Source organism: Corvus hawaiiensis, chromosome 19 (genome assembly GCF_020740725.1).
Source record: "Corvus hawaiiensis isolate bCorHaw1 chromosome 19, bCorHaw1.pri.cur, whole genome shotgun sequence".
NCBI classification, from domain to species: domain Eukaryota; kingdom Metazoa; phylum Chordata; class Aves; order Passeriformes; family Corvidae; genus Corvus; species Corvus hawaiiensis.
Genome location: NC_063231.1, coordinates 7,484,033 through 7,492,156, shown reverse-complemented (window position 1 = coordinate 7,492,156; position 8,124 = coordinate 7,484,033). Strand labels below are relative to the sequence as shown.

At 51.1% G+C, this 8,124-nt stretch overlaps 1 protein-coding gene across 2 annotated transcripts; it reads right to left on the bottom strand.

The window, feature by feature from the left end:
* Nucleotides 1-901: 901 nt before the first annotated feature.
* Nucleotides 902-7,528, bottom strand: LOC125336060 (melanin-concentrating hormone receptor 1-like). Of its 2 annotated transcripts, none has more exons than XM_048324167.1 (2): nt 7,233-7,528; nt 902-3,988 (listed from the first exon to the last, which is right to left on the bottom strand). In XM_048324167.1, exons 1-2 carry the CDS (start codon nt 7,288-7,290, stop codon nt 2,940-2,942), a joined length of 1,107 nt encoding a protein of 368 aa, XP_048180124.1. In that variant the 5' UTR covers nt 7,291-7,528; the 3' UTR covers nt 902-2,939. The 2 variants fall into 2 exon arrangements, with proteins under 2 accessions (XP_048180124.1, XP_048180125.1); XM_048324168.1 differs by having other exon boundaries at nt 902-3,985.
* Between the last annotated feature and the right edge of the window lie 596 nt (nt 7,529-8,124).

Here is an 8,124-nt window from a genome sequence, read left to right as displayed (position 1 = left end):
AGGCACTGAGACAGGAGATCCCATAATAAATACAAAGAGCGGAGAGACAAAGAGGTAAAGCTGAACACAAACCAGAATGTCGATGGACTCGCTGACTGAACAAAGCCAGCTCTGAAAAAGTTGGAAAAGGTATAGGATGTTTGGAGTAGGTCACACCAAGGTGCACAGACACTGTTTAGCTCCTGAAAGGCCTTGCCTTATCCTCTAGGTAGGGTGACACCTCTGAAGGCATTTGATCAATAGGTTTGCTTCTAAGAAGAGGCTTTTGTTCGTCTTGCCCTGTGCTTTGGGGTGATTTTGGGAAGCTGACAAAAGTTTTATGTTGGCTGTGTTCTTTGCTACTTTGCTTCCTGTCTGTGCCTCCCTTCCCAGCCTCTCCATACACACACAGGCATCCTCATCCTTGTCTTCCCAAGGAGTATTTGTCACGCTTTTATGGATGTACATGGAAAGGGAAGGACCCCACAGTCAGTGTTTAAATATTTGGACAAGGAAGCCCCTTCAGGACAGGCAGGAGGAACATGAGGGAATGGAAACCATGAGCTTTTACAGGGTGGTGGGAAGGGGCACATGCTTCTGCTGGGACACTGGCTATATGGGAAACCCTGTCCCTGGTGTTGGGACCAGTCTCTCCAGTATGGCTTTCCACCTCACACAGATGAGATCTACAGGGCTTCAAGCTGGGAAGGTGCCCATGTTGTGGTTGGTGTTGGACTGGTGTGTTGACTTCAGTGTGATGAGATCTGGGAAAGGTCTGCCCCACAAAACCCCTTTGGAGTGCTGCACCAGCTGGTGCTGGGGTGGCCTCCCTTCTTGGTTGGCCCACTTGCCCCTGTGGTTTTTAGCACATGGCTTGGCCACACTGGGCCAGATTGACTCACTTCAGATGAGAACAGACTCATTCAACCATAAACAGCTTTACTGTGTAAGCAAGATAATATCTTCAATACACTGCTCTCCAAGAGAGCCCCGATAGCTCAGTCTGTTTTCACTTCTCATACTTTCCTTATGGCTGGCACTAGAGGAAGAAACACCTACCCAGTCATTACCACCTCCTTTCCCAGAAAAGTGTGCCAGTTCTTTCCTTCTCTGCCTCATGGGAGAAAGGTAGCACAATAGCTTTCCTTGTCCCGAGGGCAAGTCTGGCTGGCACAGCACATATCCTCCTCGACCTTCGCTCCATCCGAGCCCTTCAGGGAGAGTACTGGCCAAAGAGCAAAGCAGCTCCATGAAAAACAGCAGGTGAAAATTCCTGGCAGTTAAAACGGGGCAAAGATTTTCGAGCCATAAAGCTTGAAAGCTCCACAGGTGTCTGGCTTTGTTGGTCAGGGAAACGCAGGCGGAAAATCCATGAGATACCCTCAGTCACGGTGTGGATGGGCTGGTTTTGACAGAGCCTGGAAGAAAATACAGAGACCCTGTCCTGAGGTTTGTTCAATGACTCAGAAAGCAACGTGCTGCATCTGATGGTGTCAAAGGTGCTGCACACCTGACTGCTTTGATCGCCAGAGGTGAGCGAATGGCTGTGTGCTCTCTACAGGGTGTAGGTTGAAGTACTGGCTGTACTTAAATACGCTGACAAGTGTGGTGTGGGTGCATTAGGTGCGCCTGTAAGTGTGTGTGGCTTAGGACATCCTGTGCAGGTGACACGATTTTGCTTTGGAGCTGAGTAAGGGTGAAATTCTGTTCTGGGCATATCGTGGGTGGCTGGTGGCGTGAAACCGTAAGCGTGGTATAACAAATTCCTTTGGATTGTTTGATGTTTTTAGTTCTTTAAATTAAATCCATCGACAGTAACCAGTCCCTCCATGTCTGACAAAGTGTTGAACAATGCCTGCGTGGTCCCTGTGGAGCCTGGCACAGGCTGTCGGTGTAATCCCCGCTTTGAGCTGATCTCTGCTGTCTTTTCTCTACTTTATAATGAGCAGAGTTATTTCCTAACCTCCAACTGTTAAAGCCGCATATACAACACGCAGACATTTAATTTTCCCTCTTTTAACTTTGTGTAAAGCATTTGTTATTTTTGAGGAAGCTGCATAAGCAACTCTGCTTCCCCTGAGCTGCTTTTCCACAGCTTCTTGCTCCACAGATCTCTGCACATTGTGATTTTTAGTCCTGTTTAAAACCCTCTGCCGGGGGTTCCCCAATGGCCATGCAGACTGTGAGGCACAAGAGCAACATGAAGAACTAGCACTGTGAAAATCTGCTCATTGGCATGAAAAGCCACAACGCTGGTGTCAGCAGCAGTAGTTTTGAGAATTCTTTGCAGTCCCTTGAAGCAGTGTGATTATTATGTGTCTGATTTTGCTTGAAATATTTAGGATTAGCATCAAAATGAGCCAGTTCTTGAAATGTTTTGGTTGCCAAACAATACAGTGCATTGGAGGCAGACGGGGCCAGACTGAAAGGCCAAGCAACAGGGCTGGGTGAGACTTCTGTCCCCAGGATCTCTCTGCTGTGTGCTTCTAGGACATCAGCACAGCCAGCAAAGTCTGCAGACTACTTATAAAAAAAATAAATATGGTATTGTGGTTCAAAGGTTCAAGTTTTGAATGAAGAAGCTCTATGTTGACAAGCTGCTTAGGAACCCTGGTCGGGCCAAGAGGTGAGGAATTGTTGGGCAATGTTGATAGAGGTTTTACTCTTCCAGGGTGAATATTCCCCCTGGAAATCCACTTGTTGTCCTTACTCTCTTTTCCATTCATCCTCTCTGGGGGCCCAGTGGTGGCAGAGTCCTCCTGTCCAGGATGAAAAGCAGCAGCACAGAACATCTCATAGGCTGGGAGCAGAGCAGGAGCAGAGCAGTGGAAGAGAGGCACCTGGACTTTTGGAGCTGGAAGTTTGTAGTCCACAGGCTTCTCTAAGACCTGCCTGCAGCTGCTGCTCCTCCATCAACTCACAGATCCAAAGGCTTTCTGCTGCCCTCCCTTCAGAGTGCCCTAGTGAACAGCTACAGTCACTGGCAGCGAGCGTGGGGAGAAGTCCTCCAGAAACTGAGTCTGCTGGGTGGATTCTGGCGCCAGCTTCAGGCACACACTGGCCTCTGTCATGCTGTTGTTGTTGGCAGAGCTGCTGTTGCGACAGGGCTCTTTGGCAGGGCGAATGGCCACCAGGAACTGGCGCTTGAAGGTCTCACTGAGGGCAATGTAGAGGAAGGGGTTGAGGCAGCTGTTGGCGTAGCCCAAGCTAATGGCAAAGTTGTAGGCGTAAAAGAAGGCCATGGATGGGGTGTCGATGCCCAGGTGAACCAGCTGGAGGATGTAGAAGGGAGCCCAACAAATAAAGAAGGCAGAACAGATGGCGACTGCCATGCGGGTGACCTTCTTTGTACGCACCCGGAGACTCCTCTGGGGCAGCGGCACCACCGTGGTGGCCATGTGCTGGAGGATCTTAAAATAGACCACGCAGATGATGACCAAGGGCACAGCAAAGGCCAGCATGAACTGGTAGAGGGTGAACCAGTAGATGTCGGTCTCTGGGTTGGGCAGCAGGAGAGCACAGCGCACAGTCCCGTCCTCCAGGGGCATGAGGCCTGCGTACATCCACACGGGAATGATGGTCAGGAAGGACAGGAGCCACACCAGGCAGATGACGAGAGCCGCAACACACGGCGTCCGAACGTAGGTGGATTTGAGGGGGTGGACGGTGGCCAGGTAACGGTCCAGTGTCATCACTGTGAGGATGTTGGTGCTGGTGATCTGGCTGTTTGTGTCCAGGGCGGTGATGATGGTGCACAGGGGAGCTCCAAAGTACCACGAGCCGTTGCCTAAGAGCTGGTGGATGAGAAAGGGCATGCCCAAGAGGAAGAGGAGGTCCACGATGGAGAGGTTGAAGATGAAAATATCAGGCACGGTCTGTTTGCATCTCAGCTTCTTCTTCTTGACGATAGTGTAGATCACAATGAGGTTCCCCACGATGCCCAGGAAGCAGATGATGCTGAAGAGACTGGGCATGATCACGTTGGTGTGTGGTGCTGGCTTCTCTGCTACTGCCAAAACAAAGCAAGGCAGTGAGTGCAACCCAGAGATAACCTCTTTACAACTCTGTGTGCTTGTCCTGTCCTGCAGATGGACCCATCCCCATGAAAGACATAGCTTGGGATGATTTTTAATACCCTTTGTAGCACTTGGAGAGGCTGCACTGGGGATTTGGCACTTCCTTCTCTGCCTCAGTATATGCAGTACGCCACCCAAACCTAGCCATGTGTAGGCATCTTTCCTCAGCTCTCCTGATGTGCTTCTGTCCTGCTCTGCAACTCCCCAGCCCTTTTTTGAAGGACTAACCTCTGGCTGGCATGTCTCTGTATTCACCAGCACCTGACAGAGTTGAGAGTAACTTTTATTCCATGGAGTGAAGTGTTTTTAGCTGTTTTTGAGGGGAGTGGGTGAGGCAGCTGGTGCTTCACACAGTGGAGAAGTAAAACCTTTCTGTGGGTGCCAAAATCTGGATAAAGTCAATGCTCAAGCTGCTGTCAGAAAGCTTCAGTTCATCTGTTGGGTAGTTTATCTGTTGTATGGTATGAGACACAGAGTTCATTGACCATGCAGGCAGACAGCTCATGCTCATCTGTATCATGAGATCTAGGACTGTGCCCTGGCTGTCCCCCGTTCTCTTGTCAAGGTCAGGCCAGAGAACGTTCTCCTTTCCGTCTTCCTTCCCTGCCTCTCTCCCTTTCTCTAGTTTCTTTCCTACAAAGAAATCCAAGTGTGTGGCCAGACAGGGATTGGGAGTGTGTTTCAGAGTGGCCCTTCAACAGGGATTGTCCTAGGAGAAAAATAGCTTAAAGCTGCTCTCTTTGAGTTCTGGATGTGGGTGGATTTCCAAGGCAAAATTCTTGCCTGATAACACTTAGCTTATCCATGCCAATGCTTGACTGTCCCTCTTTGGGGTGAGAGGCCCAAACATAACCAAATTCACATTGGCCTTGTCCCTCACCTGGGTGTAAAATCACATTTTGAAGCCACAAGCTCTTGGGCATGGGAGGTGGTGTCGAAGTGATGGTGGTGCTCTCTGTTCTGCAGGGTTCCCATGTGCTGGAGTCTAAAATAGCCCTTCTTAGCTGAGGCAAATCTCATTTCATCTCATTACTCCTCTCCTATGGGACCTGGCAGGGTTTTTTCTAGGAAAAGGTTTTGTGTGAGTTATTTATGTGGCTGTTACAAGGACTGTGTGTGACAGCCCTGCAGCCTAGGCTGCCTTTCACTGAATTGCAGATGATTCAATGTGCTGTTAATTGGAAATGCTTTCAGTCGCTGAGCAATTGGATCCCCTTAGCAGCAGAAGAGGGGAAGCCTCCTCCAACAGAACCTAGGGAAATCTTGAAAATGAGATTAAGTGAAATAACAGATACTTACAGGTGTGGTCTTTGCCAAAGCGGTGTCTGTGTGCTGAAGTGGTACTTGCTGACTTCGACCTCTCAAATTCTTGAGTACAAACTTCTCCACATTTACTTCGGTGTGACAGAGAAGTTTGATGGAGTTGGCAAGATAGCTGGGGCTACTCTGCTGGCCTGTGGCTGGAAATGTGTGTGCTGTATTTCAGTGCTCTTAAAAGTGGGCCATGATGAGCTGCCACTGGCTCAGTCCTTCTGGCATTAGGAAGCAGCCAGCTTAGGCGTGAACAAGTCCAAGGCCAATGACAGAACACAGTAAAGCAGTTGCTGCACCATTTTATTGGGAAGCCTCTCTGCAGGTGTCAGAAAGCAGCCAGTGAGGCACAGGAGAACTGGCCGGGGTCTGAAGGTGGAAGTCAGGCTTAGCTGATGACATAGCCTTGTCCAGACCATGTGTGGGGGTTTAAGTGGTTCCTGTTCCTCCTGGTGACTCATTAATTCAAGGAAATGTCCCCTGTTATGATTTTTAGTAGAAAACCTACGGCCATCAGCACCCTGTTGAAACCTGACACTCTCGAGCATCCAACCTGTGCATCCCTTGAGCATCCAAACAGATCTCACACCTCCTCAATGCTGAAGGTGATGACTCTGGTCCTGCTGTTCTGCATGTAGCTGTATGAGTTCTGATCTCCTTTCTTTTAACCACAAACTTTATGAGTGTGGTGGGAAAGGACTGTTTGAGTGAAACACAAATGGCACATGGTTAGCTGGAAATTGGGACAAAATGTCTTTTTCCTGCCGTATAATCGATACAGTGCTCATGGTGACTCCGTAACATTTGGGATGAGCTTGGCTGGCCTCAAAGCAGGATGTGTGCATGGCCAGAGGCTTTGTGTGAGAGGTGGCCTGTGCAGTGCTGTGGCATCTGTCCTGCTGATGGTGTCTGTACAAGCAGGGCTTTCAAGAATTATCAGCTGCGCTAATTTGAAGCTGTAGTTCATGTGTGTTTTATAGGCTGGTGTCAGAAGAGCTCAACTATCAAATGCTCAAAAGTTCTCTCTGTTCTAAAGTCTCTTTCATCTTGAGACATCATTGAATCTGAATTTTCAGTGCTGCTTTTGTGCATATCCAAGTGAATATATTTTGTATTGAAGCAGATACTTCAGGCATTGATTTGTCCTTGCTGTGGCTGCCCTGACAGCTTTTCTTAAAGTCCCAAAGTGGCTGCACGATGTGAACTGAATGAGGGCTGGGCTAATTTTTTTTTTCTCTAAGGTGGTTGTAGTTCTAAGCCATGCCCTGATACGTAAGAGACTTCATCTTCACTGCATTTCAGAAGGAAGTACCTAAGGCACATTTTTGGTTTCTAAAGGACTCTGCTGGTGCAGAGTCAAAGACCACGTATAAACCACCCTCTGCTGAAGAGTTTCACTAACTTTCACCACTGACAACTGGCCTGCCTGACCCTAAACTATCGATTTGAAAGCAGGGCAGCGTGGAGAAAACGGGAGACTGGCGAGGATCTCTGCACCCCTCTCCAGCCCTATCTCATCTTCTCTTCGCTTCCCTCCCTGTCTAGCCGGGCTGGTTCCTCCCTTCCCAGCAGCCAGGACCTGCGGGCTGCTGGAGTTCTGCTGCCTGGCAGCCAACAGGTAGCGGCTGGCTCCGAGCCGCCGTGGCCAGCGGCGGGGCCGGGCTCTGTCCGAGCGCTGTGCGGTGCCCGAGAGGGTCCCGCACCCCGGGGGCCTCAGCCCGTCCCGCCCGGCGCTGTCCGGCCGCGGGTGCTGAAGGCGGCACGGCCAGGGTGGGGTGCGGGGGGTCCCCGCCTCAGCCCCCCATCATCCCCCTCCTCCATCGCCCCCAGCCCCGCTGAGCGCCCGGCCCCCGCAGCCCCGCTCACCTGAGCCGTTCCGAGCCTCCGGCGCCGAGAAGTTGCGGGAAGAGTTGCCGGGGGCCATGGCAGCGAGTGCCGGCAGCAGGGACGGAAAAAGTTGGGCAAGTTGCCTCGGCGGCTCCGCGGTGGGATGGGATGGGCTGGGCCCCCGCGCTTTCCCGGCGGGATGCGGGAGGAAGGAGCGCTCCCGCAGCCGGCGAGCAGCGGCTGAGCCCCGGCTGCGCTCGGTTCCGCTGCCGCCCCGCCGAGCCCGGAGCAAGTTCTGACATCAAGAGCAGCTGACTCGGGCAGACACGCCGGGGGCGAGCATCCCTCGCCGCCGCCGGTGGGAGGGGATGGAGCGGGGCCGACGGGGGGCTGGGCAGTGCCCCTTCACATCGCAGTCCGAGGGGATGGCTGGATCTGCGCCCTCCCGGTCACAGCCAGCCTGCGCTCGCCGGCGTCGGGAGGAGTGTCAGATTTTTGCCTTTTAGGTAGCTCTGATCTGCCTTCGGTGTGTATTTTTCTCTCTTTACAGACACATGCACTTTTCATCCCCGAGTCACAGGCACAGCCCCGGTGGGGCTGAGGAATGTAGAGGAAGCAAATTACCCACTGGAAACTGTTGCTTTGACACTCTGACCCCTCTAACTTCAATTCTAACCTGAGACACTTCACTTGCAATTAATTCTCTGCTGTTTTCTGCTGTTCTGCTTCTTGCCACAGCTCATTTGCTTCCTAGCTCCAGAAATTAGCTCTACTGCTAGCTCAGATTTTATTCATCTTCTATTTGCCTTAAAAATATTAAGCAAGGACTCCCTCGGGTTTTGAGAAGCTGTTTTACTCTTTTTCTTTGCCTTGCCAGAGCAGTAGCCTGTTCTTTTCTGTGGCTTTGAGCTGATGTGCTGATTTTGTTGTG

Bases quoted from the DNA above. Each gene is read 5' to 3' on its own strand.
- LOC125336060 (XM_048324167.1), bottom strand. From the start codon at position 7,290: ATGGCCCCCGGCAACTCTTCCCGCAACTTCTCGGCGCCGGAGGCTCGG. The intron at 3,989-7,232 runs GTGAGCGGGGCT...TTGTTTTGGCAG, and splicing joins GGAGGCTCGGAACGGCTCAG to TAGCAGAGAAGCCAGCACCA.